Raw genomic sequence first — 17,360 nt, 5'->3', positions numbered from 1 at the left:
ACTGATACTAGAATCCTAGATAGAATTCCTCCTTTTCTTCTGTTACATCGACCAACTCAAAGAGCTAGGCCGGTTTTTCTTTCTTTCTTTCATAAAACCGCATTTCGGGGATATGATCACAGCAGCGGACTAGGACTGGTGTCAGCAATTCCTATTGGATATCGTACGAACAGAATCGCTCAGAGCTTAGACTGCTTAGTATATTATGTAGCACCTCTAGCTAGGATATGTACCAGGTATGTAATATTTAATATGGATGCTCTTTACATGTGGGAAGGAGCTATTGCCTATTAGGTAGTCCATGGAAAATTTAAGGGGCCCGGAAATAGAAATGCGGGAAGGGCCGAAAGTTAATCGGCCGTGCCGCTCCTCATTCCAGACTATCGGGAAAGTTTAATCGGTCGATTGTTTCATTTTCTTTCTTTTTTAACCCCTTTTCTTCTTCTTTTCTCTTTATGGGCTAATTCGTCTCAGGGACTTGGGGGGGAGACTTGGGGGCTAGATGGTTTCGTCGTGCGCGCCATGCGTGCCACGCAGTAATACGTAAGGCTCTAGGGCTCAGCAGATACCTAACTCACCTGAGTCTATAGCGCTTCGGGGGCTATGCCGCACCTCCGCATGCCAAGCTTCACCGCATGGCAGCCGTTGGCGTTGCCTACCTACACCTCGTCTTCTAGTACAACGTAAAACGTATAAGGTATAGTAGGTGGCGTCAGTATCGTCACATCTAGATTTCGCATGGGGACGGCGCAGTAGCCGCGAAGAGGAAAAGTCCAATATAACCAACATTAGAAGTATATCAACCTAGCTGCCTAGGTCCTACATGATTCACCGCTAATCCGAAGGCTATAGAATATGTAGGTAGGTTATGTATGTACGGACAACAACGAACAGGTGTTCCCGGACGGGTGGCCGAAGCAAGGCGTGACCCTTAGGCAGGGGCGTGGTATCATTTAGATCATGTAATCTACATGTATGTTAGTCCTCTTAGTCCTCTAGCCAGCCCTACTTACCGAAAGAGACGCTGACCGTCGCATCCTGTGTGGAGTGATCGACCATAATGCCTTCACATCGGCAGCTGAGCAAAGACAACAAGCTAGGTTCAATTTCTATCGTAAAAATAAGTAAATAGAAAAAGACAAGGTGCACAAGTAATGCTAACGTGTGCGACACTTCATCCGGGCTACTTACTAGTTAGACAGCCTTGATACCCAATCTGTAAGGTTACCCGGAATGGCTATTAGAAGAAAAGGGGGGTGGACGCAAGACGCACCACACTAATAACTGAGCCTCCGGGATGTGCGTATGACATCAATATTAGCTTTCGCCTTCGACGGAAGTTTCTCCTTCCCCGGCTCTTCTTCGTGCCACCCAATATCTCACCTACTTACTCTAGTTTACTCAGTCCTGCCGGCTAGTAAATGTCTGTTTCAAGCTACCAGGTTTCGCGAGGGTAGGACAGCATGAGGTTGGGGGGACACGACAGCCTGATTGTTTCGCGTCTTTATGACGTTATAGTGAAGCCCGTTACGGGGGGTGGTTTTTAAGGATCTCAGCCCCCCAACCCCTATCGCGAAGTTTGACCGCAGGGACCGCAGGGAATCGGCAAAGCAGGTTCTATGGGAGTCATGATAATTAATCCCCATTATTCCCCTCATTTTTCTCTGCAAGGTAAGCTGAGGAGTAGCAGTGCATTATTGTTGAATCTTTCGATTCTCCAACTGTACTGTAAGATCATCCTGTAAGCGGAACCTGGTCAAGTTTCCCAACGACCCCTCTTGTCGCGACATGGCTACCGGCCTAGAATCGATAATCTCACTCACAAACGCCGGTGGCGAGGCGCTATCTCAAAGAGAGTAAATGGTCCGCAAAGCAGGCTGATGATTAATCTAACTTTCCATGCAGGACCTAGATCATTGGAGGTCTTATCTGACAACGATTTGAGACCTGTCAAATTCTAGGTTTGCCGATGTATGTGAGACTTTGTGACACATGTGGCGCATGTGGGATTCTATTGTCATACTATGTGAGTGTTAAAAATATTCAACTCAGTATGACCTGAAAACTTGGGAATTTCTATCCGCGTGCACACGTTATAATCTTCCCTGTATAATTATGTAAGGAAGAAAGCCCCCAGTAGGTAAGCCTGCGTTGAATTGACATGTGCCTCTCTCATATGATGGTACGCATAGATGTGTACACGTAATCAGATAGGTATAGACTGCAACGACTAACTCAAAGGATATACAATTTTGGTAACTTTTTATGAGTTGAGTTGCAATGTCTTCCTTCTCCAGATATGTACCAGGTACTAAGGTACTAGGTAGGTAGATAGAAGTCAGACATCTTACAACGCGGCACGAATTCGACCTTCTCTCTTCAAGTCCCGTGAGATGCCTCTGGCAATCCAATCCGCGATAGCCATGTTAGTTATCATGGGGTTTACACCGCTTGCAGATGGGAAGACACTGGCGTCACCCACATACAAGTTCTGCGCCTCCCATACCCTACCTTCGGGGTCGACGACGCCGCGTGATGGGTGTGCACTCATACGGTTAGTACCCATCTGATGCGCCGAGGTGAATGTCGCGTCCGGAGAGCTCAGCCCAGTGTGCTCGAGTTTATCGATCCAGGCAGCGAATTCGGGGTCGTTAATCCCTTGATCAATGTCATCGTCTTCGCCCCTTTCCGTAGTAGGATCGGTCGGCTTGGAACGCCGTACGAACGATGGCATGCTGTGAACGAAGGCCCAGATTTCGGTCGCACCCTGGATGTAGCACATCTTTGCTAGGGCAACAACACCGGCTAGTATATGCTTGCGGTCGAAAGCTGACGGGTGATAATCGACGATAGGTCGACCGTCATCTGGGTCCGGATACACGCGGCCGGTGTCGCGATCCCGAGCTATGGAGATGTAGGTATTCATCTGTCGACAGCGGAGCGCGTCAAGCTTCCACTGTAAGGCATTATGCCACGGATGTTCAAATAAAAACATATCTAGCTATAATTCAAAGATATTTGTGAGCTGGTGATTGTTACGAAGGGTAGAGCAACCTTACAACCATGCTACTCGGCTCGAGCTTAACTCCGTGCCCTTTACCGTCGAGATTCTCAAAACTAGTACACACGCTCGTCAAAATACTACCTACATAATATGATTAACTTGATATCATGTGATTTATACGTGAGATAAATATTGCTCACCTTCCCAACCTTTGACATCCTTGTCAAAAGCAGCATTGAGGTGACTGACGGGGTGTATGTGGAGATTCTTGCCGATATGGGGATTCTAGTGATGGGTTAGCTTGACGGAGTCCACTGCGATTCTCTGTATTCGTAGTTCTGGGTCTCACCTTCAATCCGCTTCTCATCAATAGCATTGGACTTTGGAATGTGCCGCACGCTACAATTACTTTCTTCGCCTTGATTCGAAGTTGTTTCTGAACCCTGTCCGACTCAGGGGTATGGACATTCCCATCCTTATCTCGCGATGTCCATGTCCCCAGCACTCCGATTGCCTGTTTAGACCCGCGCGTCTCATCAAATAGTATCTTGTCGGCCTTGAACCCCTCAATAAATCTTGCGCCCGCCTGACTGGCAGCCGGAAGCCAGCTTACAGTTGTGCCGCGCTTCTCACCAGATCCGCAGCCGAGCGAACACCTGCCACAATAATGTTCGGCACCTCCGGTATTTTGAGGGCACGACTTAGCAGACCAGCCAAGCTTCGTTGCCCCCTCGAGGATAACTTGTGCTCCGTGAGTATGTCGTATGTGAGCATCGCTAACACCCACTGCAGTCATAGTTAGCAAACCCCTATTTCAAAACGCCAAGACCGGGACGTTTTAAATGCCAACTGTCTTGCTCATCAATAACTGTCATGAACGAGAGAGTGCTTACTAAAATCACACACGCGATCAAGACAATTCTGGAACTCCTGCGTCGTGAAAAAGCTCAGTCCCTCATCCGCCCATTCCTGCCGCAGATACCCCTGAGGCTGCAAGCAAACGCTCCAGTTCACAGTCCCGCCGCCTCCCCAGCAACTCCCCGCAATCACATTCGTGGAGCCATCGGCCGTCATGGCAGGGCCGCCCTCATAAAGATATTCATGGGCCGCTTCGACGGTCATCGGGAGTTGGGGAGGGGGGAAGTAGTAGCCCTTATCAACGACGATGACCCTGTGGCCGGCCTCCGCGAGGACCTTAGCGCATACTGCTCCTCCGCAGCCGGAGCCGACGATTACGACGTCGGTCTCGATTGTTTCGGGCTCGGTTCCGGCTGAGAATTGCATGAAGTTAAAGTCGAATGATGGCCCGGGCTTGTAGTCGTCGACGACATCCTTGTAGTCGCTAATTTCGTGTAATAGGGGGTCCGTTTTAGCGAAACATACCCGGGCTAATTTGGTGATGGTCTTCGCGAGGAACGGCCAGGCGCTGATCCAGGATTGGTTCCATGCTCGGATGATTGATTCTCTGATATGGACTGGCTGTTCTTGCACGGGGGTATAGTAGCCCGTTGCAGCTAGACTACCAGTATGGGTCCTGTTTATGTCGTTAGCTACGCTATATGCTATGGGAAAGGTGAAGTGAGAGGCAAGTAAGTAGGTATATTTTACGCTATTATATTCAGGATACGCCCTAGTTGTCTACGACTGGTGAGTGGGAGGCCTTGTATGGTGCGTTTAAGCAATCGTGCAAATCGTATGTTGTCTAACGCGCTCGCTTCCATATATTGACGGAATTTCTCTTGGCTTGGTGGATATTCCAGAGATCTCTGGGTGTGTTCATAGGCTTCGTCATACTGGGACTGGGAAATGCACAACTGGGCCTTCCGGTCTGTCACGCTTGGCTCGGCAACAATCGACGGGATAACGGCGTCGATTAACATGAACAAGACCTGCCATTGCGTTTCAGAGAAGTATTCATCGGATTCAAGGTCGGGAAGTTCGGTGGGGATAGGGGCCGCAAGATGATGAGTGGCAACCATTATAGATGCGGAAACTTCGGAAACAATAACATTTGATGTAAGGGGTTGTCAATTCTGGTGTAATAGAAGATCGACTCTGGGGTATCCAATTTCATAAATCAATATAGAAACGTCCAATGTTGCTAGATTCACGTCGCGTATGGTACGTATTATGTAACAATCATCGAATCTTTAAATCTCGTAATTATATTATAATTATTTCACGATTGACTTCTAGGCTCTTTTGGACCTTTGAAGTTGACGACTTCAGGAAAGAGTGTTGAATCATCAATGGGTTGCCGATTGAAATATCAACGGTAGATCATAAAGAAAGGTGCCTCGGCTCGTTAGTCATCGCACTCCTTATAGTAGGTATAGCCAATCATCGTCAACTCGAGAGTCAGGGAAAAGCTCGGGTCCTCTATAAGTAGCCTCATTGCGGGGTATTGGAGGCATAGTTATTATTCGCTGCTTTTACCGACGCCTATGAGCTAGAATTAGTCAAATAGTTGGAGCTATTTAGTTGTCACCTGAATAGTGAGGTCGGCCGCAGCTGCAGTTACATAGAAGTAGACTTCATATAAATTTATCGTAGCAACTGTTCACAAAACTGATCATGTGCCGTTGCCTGTATGCCAGGAAGATCGACAAAAGAAACGATAAAAATGAGGCGTACATCCGAATATGCCGAAGATTAAATTGTTAATGGTAAATCTATTGAAGATACACGTACCTTCTATAATTACCTAAAGTTGCACCTGAGCCCTTATAATTGTTCATGGTGTGTTAAACGCGTAGTTTTACTGATGATATTATTCGGGATCCAATCGTTGGAATTCTGGCGTATGAAAAACAGAAGACGATAGCGATAGCCTCCGAGTTATTCGCATAAAAGCCTAAGACTCTGAGACCAAGATTCGCAGGTTACAAATTTGTTGGGGGAGGGGCAAGATATTGGAAACTTATTGGAGACAGCGAAAATCGCCACACTGATCCAGGTACTTTTGCTGATTACGTATCTTCCAGTGTACAATAATTATGAACCTAATTCGAGGTTTCAGTTCTTATGAATATTGAACATTGAATTCTTTTTATTTAAGTTTACGGTTGTACAAGCATGTCATGTTCCTTCTCTGGATCTGTGCATACCTATCGCAACCGCTTATCTAAAAACCTAATGATCATTAGATTGGTACGTATCTGTTGAAAGATCGTTTCCTAAATCTGTCGCGTCATCCCGCCTGCTGGGTTCCCCCTAGACCGCTTCTTGGCATTGGACCCTGGAAGCAGAATTAAAAAAGATAAAAAAAAGTTACGACACGCGGGGCCAATGAGGGGAAGGACATGGTTGGCGTTTTGTTGGGAAATGGATCTCGGAAAATCGAAGCTTGATTGCCTGCCAGATAACGTAGCAACATACCAAACGGGTTACATCGACAACCCCTTGATGAACGACTTTCCTCACGTTGAATATCGGCTAATCGCCCGAGACTCGAGCTCAATCGCAGACATCGAGACTCCCACCGTTTTTGAAAGCCATCTCAGTAATACATGAGAATGCTTACTGTTGCACACAAGCACGAAGCGATATATAGACAGCGCCTTTGGAAGTCAGCCACCTACATAGCAAAGTTTCCAAGTTGAAATTTTCAGAAACTTCCTCGTATATAAAGTTATATGATTTTCACCAGCATGTCTCACTTCACGTCACTCGTGGTTTCAAAGGTATATCCCGAGCTGCCGAGCTCACCCGTTGTCAACATTTTGAGTTTGGTGATCGCCATGGAATCTAGCCCCCTCTCACCGAAGCAGACTTTGCTTGGAACTTGAGACGTCCCTTGGACCGGGGAGCCTCTCGCCGCAAAGGCCGCCTTTCGCTATCCAGTTGGATCTTAGATGATGTTTGTTAATAGATCCACCAGGACTGGGCATAGGAAGTTCCTCGGCATCCTACCTACACTGGTATACGAGCACATGCCACTTCAAAGTCGGTCAGGGGAAGCAGATTGGTTCCTACAGTCTACAGCCCTGGAGATCTAGAGATGTTCTCGAATTATTGCTGAAATGTGTCAAACGTTGTCTTATTAACGCATCGCAGGAAATTAGCTCTGGTGACACCAACACCAACGCCAATACCAATAAGATGGAGGGAGACGCCGCGTCAAGATTCAATATTCCTACTGCAGAACTAATATTGTGTTGTACAATGTACAATAGATCCCGGATGACGGCACTGGAATTGAGTTCCAGTAGCCCAACCCGAAAACAGCGCTTTTATACCCGATTTGGCAGGGCCATGAGTGAACGAACCAATAAGAATGAAGCGGGTTAGGCTACCCCTTCAACTGTTGAGCCCTGTGGCACCTGAACGGCGGAATGGTTAGCGTGGCTACCTAGTAGCGACTATCACTGCGCAATTGCCATTGGCCTCAACCCAGCCCTAGCGCGTTCCAGGGATAGATTTATGCCGCGGTCCAATTGCTACAAGCTACAAAGCTGTTGTGTAGCAGCAGTTCTCATTTTTTTTCTTCCTACTTGAAGAAATTGCAGAAAAAGCCACACATATTTGGTAGTATCGAGGAGGGAAACATTCCTTTTTGCCCTTTTCCATTCATCCCTTTTTTGGTGTATATCCTTAATCACGGCTTCTTTCGAATCCTTCGAACTCACCGTTCTGATTCATCGTTCGATGTCTTCGTAGACCTCTGAATCAGCCCCTTGTCACTTACCTTAGAGCTGGTGCATATATACATAACGGAATTGTCGCGTGTGCGGTCTGTACTACCTCATAGCTATCTTTAGTCTCTCAAATTTCACCGACCGGAGTTGAGATCAAGCCCAAGATTCAAGTTACAAACATGGCTGCGCCGATTGTGTTCCTCTCGCCTCCTCCGGCCAACCTTTTCAGATTCCCACCGCATTCAGTGCCGGAAGCTATCCCTCCTCCGCCTTTTGATCAGCCCTTCACCATACCGGACAACTTATACGTCAGCGCGTTAGACCCCAAAGTCCCGATTACGATCGCAGCTATCTATGCAATCTCTGCCAAAGTGTTGAACGTCTATAACAAGTCCACCGGCAAGAAACCCTGGGCTATCAGCAAAACCAGGGCCTTCCATTTTTTCGTTGTTTTGCACAACGTCTTTCTCGCCGTTTACTCAGCATGGACTTGGATTGGCATGTTCAACGCTCTTCGCAGCACGGTCGTGAGCCCGGCTGGACCTGATGGATGGGCTGGTACGGTCGACAGCCTCTGCAAGTTTCACGGGCCTACTGGCCTAGGCAATGCGCTCAACTACAACCAGAACCATAGAGTATGGGAATCATTAACTGGCTCCAATGTTCTAGCAGCTGGGAGTTTCCCCAGCCGGACTGAAACTGGACGACTCTGGAACGAAGGTCTAGCTTTCTATGGCTGGCTGTTTTATATTAGCAAGTTTTATGAGGTTGTCGATACTCTGATTATCCTTGCTAAGGGCAAGCTGAGTTCTACCCTTCAGACCTACCACCACGCAGGTGCTATGATGGCTATGTGGGCTGGTATGCGTTACATGTCGACTCCTATTTGGATCTTCGTGTGCTTTAACTCCGCAATCCACGCTCTAATGGTGAGTTCCCAACCGCAAGACTAAGTTAGAATACCAGCAGTTACTAATTCTATAACAGTACACCTACTACACAGTGACCGCTTTCAACATCCGCGTACCTACTCTGGTAAAGCGCTCCCTCACTTCTCTTCAAATTTCGCAGTTCATCATTGGCGCCTCTGCTGCCATAATTCACTCCTTCATCTCGTACTCGGTTCCGGTCCAAGTGAAGGTTGCCACTTCCGAGGCCACTGCTGTCGTTTCTAGCATCGCTGCTGCTGCAACTGCTACTCCTAGCTCTGATAGCTTCCTCGAGAACCTTAAGCAAACACTCTTCGGCACCGCTCAAGTCGCTGGAGCAGCTGCTGTGGTAGCCGACTCCGCAGACCCATCTGCCAGTTACGTAACCCGATACCAAAAGGTGGACTGTATCACAACAACGGGCGCCACTTTCGCAATCTGGCTAAATGTCTTCTACCTACTTCCTCTGACCTACCTGTTCATGTCATTCTTCGTCGCAAGCTACCTACGCCGCAGCAAGGCAGAAGTCGTACGTGCTAAGGTCAACCCCAACCGGCGTCTTAGCAACGTCATGTTGGCAGAGAAGGCTAGCTGGGACGCCGCGAAGGGTCTTGAGCGTGAAGTTTACGGCGAAAGCAACGAAGGTGCTATTGTCGAGGATAGCGACGACTCTACCGGCAATGACAACTTGCACCCATCATCTGCTGGCCGATTTAACGAGAAGACGAATGGCGTGTTGAACGGCAAGCATTATTAGAAATATACCCAAAATATATATGCGTTAGACGTTTAAAAACCGGCGCAAGTCGAATTTGTGGGAATTACTAATAACATAGGTAAGTACCTACTCATGGGGTACTACAGCGATACTACGCCGGCGCCCCGGTGCTATAATTAAATCATATCCGGAGTTTAGGGAGCCAGGAAAAGGGGTCGCTATGAAAAACATGTTGCATGAAGGGAATAGGCGATGGTTTCGAGACCAAGCCTATGATGAAGTTTGGATCATTGAAATGAGTGCTGAATTCAGACTCGTTGTATATATTTGAAATAAGCGTTATTGCTTAAGGTGTAGATATAGAACACGTTTAATGATCATGTGTTTGAACCTTAACTCACTTATCTGCTTCATGATAGTTATCTCAAGTGGTGCATGTTCGTTACATAGGACAAATAGGAGTGGCCCCACTATAGGGATGCGATTGCGATTCACAGGTGCGTTGTACGGATTGAATGATATAACGAACAATAACTTAGATCATTCATTTAATCACACTTGCAAGACTTGAGGTTGCTTATTTAACACCTCGTATTCAACTAAAGTGATAGGATATGTTCTAACCATGAATAGCCTTCTCTAACAACGTAATCTTCTCACATCAACACAACCATTTCTTTACTATTCCATCAGTTGCTTTTCTATCAAAAGAACTTCGTCACAGCACCGCGCTTATGCTCTTGTTTACGATTATAAAGCCCCTTGGGTTTAGAGAGGATCTACCTGCGGAGCTACGATTAGAACCCGCCGCCGGCTTCTTTGCGAAGAGCGAGATGAGTTTCTGTAATATGTCTAGCAAAGTCGCGACGGACCTATGTGAGTTCCATTACATACATTGATAATTGGAAAACGAGATGTGTTTATGAATGACGCCATCAAGTATCACAGCCGAGGTCGATAGTGGTCCACGTCTACGGCCGTACCTAGTAGGAGCGCTATGATAGCTAAGAAATCCTCGCTGATAGATACCTACCTACTAGGGAGGTAAAGATATGAAACATTGATGTAGTAAGATAATACCTACGTCTCTCTTAAATAACTAGGTATGAATAGTTTATATACAGAAGGGAATAAATCCCAAGGTTAGCATTACTGCTTTTAAAACCAAGTTGCAGGAGAATAAAATAGAGCTAGGGGTTTGGCCCGTACTTGAAAACTGTCGCAAAGCAAATGATACAATGAAGTTGCTGGTACATCAACCCCTATTAGACTCTGGCAGGTAGGGACTAAACAAGATATCGAACTCATCTAGCATAGTCCTTAAGCTATTGCTAGACTAGAGGTTGTCTCTAGATAGACTTTGAGACGTTTGCTGCTCAGCTGACAGATATACATACTCCTAGCTGTTCGGGATCCAACTCAGCGGGCTGTTGCCTATGATAGGAGACGCAACATGTTTTAAAATGATTTCAACAATTGCTCCCCGGAGGAAATCGTCTGGAGTTTATTCCAATATAAGGGGTAAGAGATGTTACCAGCAAGCATCAGCCAGGTATGCGTTATAGAACTTGGAAATGTCAATGCCTACCTACTCAACTCCCGTTTTTCTTCTTCTCAGGCCATTCTCTTACCAAGCCGTGAATAGAATAGAGCATAGCTGAACCGCCTGTATATGCTTCTCTGACTCAGTTTCGAAGAGGGAATTGGGGGCTTTATGCACGAATGATCTGATGGCTGCTTCGAGTGCTTAGAAATATAGGGGTATGCTTGGTTAGTCCTGCATAAAGATGCCTAAGGACCTCCGTGTAGTTATAGAAAATAGACGTACATATAGGCTCACAACCACATTTGCTTTGTATTTGATAGTGGTCAAAGTATTGGCTAGCATTATACATTACCTGATTATTCTCATGTTTAGTACTGTATACTTAGTACTAACCGGCGAGCTAGTTACACAGCTTCTTGACTAGACCTCGTAGCTAATAGCAACATTCCCTAAGGCATTTTCGACTCTCCAATGTGACCTTTCGGCAATAATAACCGCAGTTGAGAGGTAGGATCATTCAAGCCGAATATTGTATTAATGTAGGACTTGTAAAATTGAGTACCTAGTAGTTACTCTGTCCTAAACGACAAGTTCTTACTAGGTAGGATGCAATCCAGTCTCAGTAAACCTTCCCATAGCACATATCGTGGAGTCGGTCATAAGGCTAACATCTATACCTTGAGCCCAGGGGTAGATCGGAACATATGGCGGAGTCACCGGGGATGCCATAAAATCTGTCGGGTTTCTGTAAAGTTGAATTATCCTTGATGCTAAGAAACGAATATGCACCCTAGGTATGATCAGCGTGTTGAAGCAGCAATCAGATCACTTTCGGATTATATTTGATTTGTATATTAGCAAGTGAAATAGAACTCTACCGTTGTGGCATTCTCCTTCGCGAGAGCACATGGGTAGTACGAACCGTACTGCAGAGGATAGTGGAGGAAGTGAGTCGTCGAATGCTGATATATTACGAACCATGATTATTGAATTAGTTAGGTACCTAGTAAAAGTTAAAGTCTTTAGGGCGAGACGAGTCTTGTGAGCATAGAAGGACCATTCTGCGTCTCTCGGCTTGTGTGAAATGCATTGACGATTCTACCAGTCGGGTTGGTATCACCACATTGAGTAACACAACTAGCAATGGAACAGTGTTGTAGCAGAGTGGCTCCTCAAGAAAGGGAAAATCTGAATGAGACGAACACGAGCCCAGAATACCCCACAAGTCTCACATATGGCGGCTCCATTGCCCTAATATTGTTTCAGTATGCCCACTCGAATGCTACGTTAGTCCTACAGCTACCCCTTAAAATATCACGATCCAAAGTAAATATTCGACGATGACTAGACCATGACGATGCGCATGGTAACCTACCTAGATTTACACCACGGATATAAGTGAAGACGCTGCAGATGTCGGGAACCATATCGCGGATGCTAGAGCACTACTCCATCGAATTCTCACGATCTTTCTAGTCCTCTTGCATCAAACTCCCTTGCTGCCCGCCCCCCGCACACAAAGCGGCGGGGGACGGACATCGTGAGGATCTTCCCCCTGCCCCTGCTCCACATAGGGCGCATCCCTTTCCATCGCAGCGAATTCGGCCAAGATCACGCGCCTGCGCCTGCAATATCATATCATACTACATAGTAGTATGTATGTGCCGCAGAATCGATTTTGGGTCTGTAATACCAGGTTCCTGGTCTGATCCGATTGACTGTCCAAACCGATCTACCCATTGGTCGATGCGCTCAGCGGGAGACCTGCGAGAATATGCTTGACAGACGTTGCCAAGAGGCGCACCCGGCCTCTTTTTCTCTTTCTTCGGAAGACGTCCTACTTACCCCGCCTCTGAAGGAGGAGGGCGGTTAACGCCCACAACAACCGCCCGAAGATGGTCATTAGGATATTAAGGTAAAGGTACGTAAGGTACGTCTATGCATTATCACACCGCTGTGGTTAAAGACTTAGACGCGGCAAAGTAGCTTTTTCATCGAGTTTCTCGGACGCCGATATGTCCGCCGTCGGTGGCGATGAGAAATTTTATGTTGGACTGCGCTGCCGCCACGAGGCGATAGTTGCCGCAGCTGCGGCCAACTGATAACCGAGGGGCTTGCCGAAACGGGATCGGGAATCCCGGAAAGGCAAAGGACTTCATCATCGGGCGCCGGAGCATTGAATTGGCACCGCGAAACTTGACCGGACATACCTGACTTTATTATAAGCACATTGGCGCGTCAACTACACGCAATGGTACGTAGGTGAGCTAGAATAACCAATGCGGTATCTGGTCACGTCCCAGATGTGCGTTCGACCGTCTCGCAACCGAGGATGTCAATATATTGGATGGGTACGGGTGGAAGACTGAAAGTAGGACAGAAAAGTACGTGGGTACTGTATGTAAGGTTACATACCTTCTTTTACGGCTACTGCCGGTTCCACCAGGTCGGGTGGACCCAACGCTAAATAGGTTAGGTCACCTAACCTTACCTTACCTGCTTACTTAGAATGTATCTAAGGTACCTAAGTGGAGGCTAGGATCGGTCTTGCCGCTCACATAGACTTTGATTGCCTAGATCGTCATAGCCTCACCGAGCGCGGTACATGCTATTACGTATTTTCGCCTGCTTGCGCCGGCAAGCCCAGGAAAGGTAAGCCGCTAGTAGAGCAGGGAAGCTACCCTTTGTACCTAGTTCGGTGCCAGGAGGAGCAATTGCTACCGCGGGATTGGATAGAAAATCAGAACATCGATTACTTACATTACATAGAAACGACGAACTGCCACTGGCCCCGGAGTAAGTCGGTTAAACTAACGACAGGTACACATCTCATCGGAAATGACGATGCCGCGTTTCGGTTGGATTAGGTAAATTATCATGAAAATCAAATCCGATTAATCCAGATACTCGGCTAGAAACCTCCGTATCGTGAACGCCGTGTAACCAAACCGACTAGGCTCAGCACTCCAGCATCCAGTTTCCAGTACCTAACACCCAGCACCCAACATTCCAGCTGTGCTCATCGAAACTCCAAAACTCCAGGCCGAAACAAGATTCCTTTCTAATGCCCCGATATGCACACCCCGAAAATCCCCTTTCCATTTATTACCCAAACTCCCTAAGTCACCTGACTCGAGGATGCAGTTCGTAAATGACATGCTCCCTCCCTTATACGTTATCTCGTCTCCTCCCCTCCCCTTTCGCCCGTCGCCCCCCTCCACGCAATTATAAATCGGAATTAGTCCACTAAAGTCGGGTATCGTAGCCTGAAGGGAAGTGCAAGACCGCCATGCTGTCCGTATAACTCGTGCAAATATGGGATGGGTATGGGCCGTGTATATCCAGTCTATCCCAGAAACGTCTAATCTATATATGTGAATGTTGTATGTTCTGGTATCGTCGGAAATTTTACCGTCGTTATTAGGTGTGTTGTGTCGTGTATCATCATAGTTACGTCGCCAGAATTCGATTCTGGAGAGTGCTCAAAGAATGCCCAGACGTGTCTGAAAGCATTATTCGGCGAATTAATATAGTTCCATCCTTCTTTAAAACGTGCTCCAATTCCAATCTCGGGGAACACTCATGGCGACGTCCTGATGTTGGCCATTTTGGCCGTTGATGGGCGTTGAGACAGCCGGGCTTGTAGGTACCGTTTGCGAACCTACGTGGGTGGAAGAGGTTTCGCTGGAAGCTTGACTATTTGTCCGACTACGCCAAGCTCTGAACTCCGAAAAACAATGGGAGCATGCTCGGCTAGGCGTGCCTCGCGGGTTGTAGTTCGCGTCTTGATCGAGAGGGACGTCGAAAGCGGAATGCGAATCACAGAAGATATTGCCACATTTTCGGCAGTGGTGTCGGCGCGTCCAGTAGTTGAAGTGGCGCAAACAGGATGGTTCGTCGCACATTGTAGACTCTGGGTCGGGCTGGATTGAGATGTCAGCTGAGGTTCTTGTAATACTATGAAGAACAAGAAAAAAACAGGAAGATAACATGACTTCATCATGTGGGTTGAGGTGTCGCAGCCTACAGGGCTGCATATCTGAGACACGGGCTGCGGATTTAGGCTTACCTTCCAGTGTTGTCGCGTGGGTTGCGCCGTTGGTTTGGGGAACATATCCAAGTCCCAATCGCCATCTACCCACTTCCCACTGTCGCCGGTGGTGCGACGGCTCAAACGGCTAAGCGCGCTCAACCCGCTCAAGTTGATAAAGCTGTTATTAGGCGATACCTGACTGTCATCATCTTGTGCTTCCGTCTTTCTCCCTATTATCTTCTTTGACGGATGCTCTGTCGGTCTTAAAACAGCGGGCATGTACAGAGGTCGTAATCGCTGGCGATGATAAGGTTTCGGAGACGTTGGCGAAGCATTGTTAGATGTGCTTAGAGGCGAGATCTGTTGAGATTGGTAACCCTGAGATGGGTAACATTGCGACGGGTAAGTCGGGGATTGCGATGACACGGTAGATTGCCCATGGTATGGGAGGAAATGCGCCTGTGGTTGTTCATGTAACCGGGGCATGATAAAATCGGTCGCCATCCTCCTTTAAAAATGTCGTGGGTTATAATTGTATTACCAGCGTCCAGGACAATAGTAGGTGGGAGGGTATCCAAAGAAGAACAAAGCGGGTTACTATAAGGATGGACGGTCGAAAACTGGCGAATGTTGGGGCAGCGATAAGCGGCGTAAGCCGTCGCGCGACCAATTTATTGTGTAATAAGAATTGCTCAACCCAAACACCCTTAATAAAAAAACCCGGGATCAACAAAAGCCACAACCGACTTTAACTGGTAGAAAATAGGTATGAATCGTAAAAGTTAACTACCAAGTTAACTAACGGATGGTGAGGGTATCGTCGGAAAGTTTATGACTTTTGGCTCGGAGGGTGTTTGAAGGCCTAGATCATAACTTTAAGTCGTTACTGCGCGCAACTAACTGTCTTAGGTAGTGGGAGAACGCTTGTGATAAGACGGTTATGGACGAGTGCCGGCAGGCAAACTGTCCAAGTGGGAGTGACGATTGATAAGAGACGGATAAGAGTAAATATAAAAGGTGTAGAGAGTTATGTCAACTCTATCTAATACCCAAATATGAGGGATTAGAAAAATATTACCCTTTGTATAGAGGTATGTAAGGGAGAATAGAGGAAAAGAGGCTAGAGTTAGTATAACATGAGTAGTAATAGGGGAGAGAAGAGAGGTAGGAGGGATGATGATAATAACGTTCTGTCAAATACCTACCTACAAAATACCTTCCTAGGTACGTCCTTGCCTAAGACCGTAGTCGAACCGGTCGCTGTGGCACCTTTGCTGCTTTGGTGGACCGGGAGCCCCTCGATACATCCAAGCGCGTCCACTTACACAGGACCGTAGTATCTTCTTTCCTTCTGATTGGTCAATACACATCAGCTAAGTCCATAATATTCAATTCATACTGTGCTTTACTCTTTTAGGTACATTAGACATACAATCTGTATGCACGTCGAGATAGTCCCATCGAATATTCTTTTCTTGTGAGGTGGTTTTTTTGGAAATTCCTCTACAATGCGCAACACCTATTTCTTTCATCGTTTATTCAGCCAACACCTGGAAAAGAATTTAATAACAGCTATTGCTAATACGGTCGCATTCCGACATAACCGACCAAAACCTATTATACCTAAATGTAACAGAACTGCATGAAGCTCATTGAGGTCTCACTTATTCATAGACCTAGGCTGCTAGGTCCCATCCAGGGTCTACGATGTATTGTACATACACAGTACAGTAACAAAAAATGGGTTCTGCTTGCTCGCCTGTCCTCTTGCCCAATTTGTTTAAGGTCGCTGGATACCGATCTTCGGCGGTTTAAAATCCGTCGACTTACGTCAGGTTTCTCCTCGGACCCTTCCAGCCTTTATTTTTTCAGTCACTGTCTCATCAAGCGTTCTAGGATCCCAGGTTAGATATTTCTCCGCAACTAAACACTAAATAACGGCATACTAGCAGACTAGTAGTTAGCATCTTGAGGATCGAAGCAAGTAATCCAATGAAACGACAAACTTTAAGCAATCATTTTGTCGTTCATCATGAATCGAGATTAAGTAACCTCGAACCAGATTTCCAAGGAGAGGACCGACTGCCTGATACAGTTGATATCCAAAGAAAACCTCGCATTTTGGAGTTGTCTGTACTACGCCGGCGCGCCAGCCCGTTCTTTATTACGTTTGGCTACTACAACAGCTAGACCCCGGAGCAATATATCGCGATGTAACCGGCCTTACTTTATTGCAGGCGGATTTCCTGCACCATTGTAAATTCCCTGCCGATTGTCATGTCGATAAAGATCTGGAAGGCCTGTTAACGATGACTTCACATTCGTCACAATCTAACCGTGCGTTGTTTTTCTCGAGATCCGGTCGGACGGCAAGATCTACAATCTGCAATACGTAGCGTGTAGAACCTAGACTCCTGGTGGCTCCACCGACGAACCGACCACCCGCCGTACGCTGCTTTATTCATGAGCAAGGTTATCCTCGACTCCTGTCGT

General features: G+C 46.9%; 3 protein-coding genes across 3 annotated transcripts; 1 reads left to right on the top strand and 2 right to left on the bottom strand.

Annotated features, from left to right (window-relative positions):
• Positions 1–2,347: 2,347 nt before the first annotated feature.
• Positions 2,348–4,983, bottom strand: GGS22DRAFT_178474 (long-chain fatty alcohol dehydrogenase; the record flags this gene model as incomplete). Its single annotated transcript, XM_047963582.1, has 6 exons — positions 2,348–3,001; positions 3,060–3,145; positions 3,205–3,289; positions 3,354–3,790; positions 3,898–4,538; positions 4,613–4,983. The coding sequence occupies 6 exons, from the start codon at positions 4,981–4,983 to the stop codon at positions 2,348–2,350; spliced, it is 2,274 nt and encodes a 757-aa protein (XP_047821124.1).
• Positions 4,984–7,557: 2,574 nt separating this feature from the next.
• On the top strand, positions 7,558–9,684 carry GGS22DRAFT_107197 (GNS1/SUR4 family-domain-containing protein). Its single transcript, XM_047957842.1, has 2 exons — positions 7,558–8,570; positions 8,629–9,684. The coding sequence occupies exons 1-2, from the start codon at positions 7,821–7,823 to the stop codon at positions 9,325–9,327; spliced, it is 1,449 nt and encodes a 482-aa protein (XP_047821123.1). The 5' UTR covers positions 7,558–7,820; the 3' UTR covers positions 9,328–9,684.
• A 4,501-nt stretch (positions 9,685–14,185) lies between these two features.
• On the bottom strand, positions 14,186–15,588 carry GGS22DRAFT_107179 (FYVE-domain-containing protein). The gene is made up of 2 exons (XM_047957841.1): positions 14,904–15,588; positions 14,186–14,757 (listed from the first exon to the last, which is right to left on the bottom strand). The coding sequence occupies exons 1-2, from the start codon at positions 15,369–15,371 to the stop codon at positions 14,380–14,382; spliced, it is 846 nt and encodes a 281-aa protein (XP_047821122.1). The 5' UTR covers positions 15,372–15,588; the 3' UTR covers positions 14,186–14,379.
• Between the last annotated feature and the right edge of the window lie 1,772 nt (positions 15,589–17,360).

This window comes from Annulohypoxylon maeteangense (genome assembly GCF_022496945.1).
Source record: "Annulohypoxylon maeteangense strain CBS 123835 unplaced genomic scaffold GGS22scaffold_4, whole genome shotgun sequence".
NCBI classification, from domain to species: Eukaryota; Fungi; Ascomycota; class Sordariomycetes; order Xylariales; family Hypoxylaceae; genus Annulohypoxylon; species Annulohypoxylon maeteangense.
Note: the sequence above shows the minus strand (reverse complement) of the source record. Positions and strands in the feature narration are given on the sequence as shown.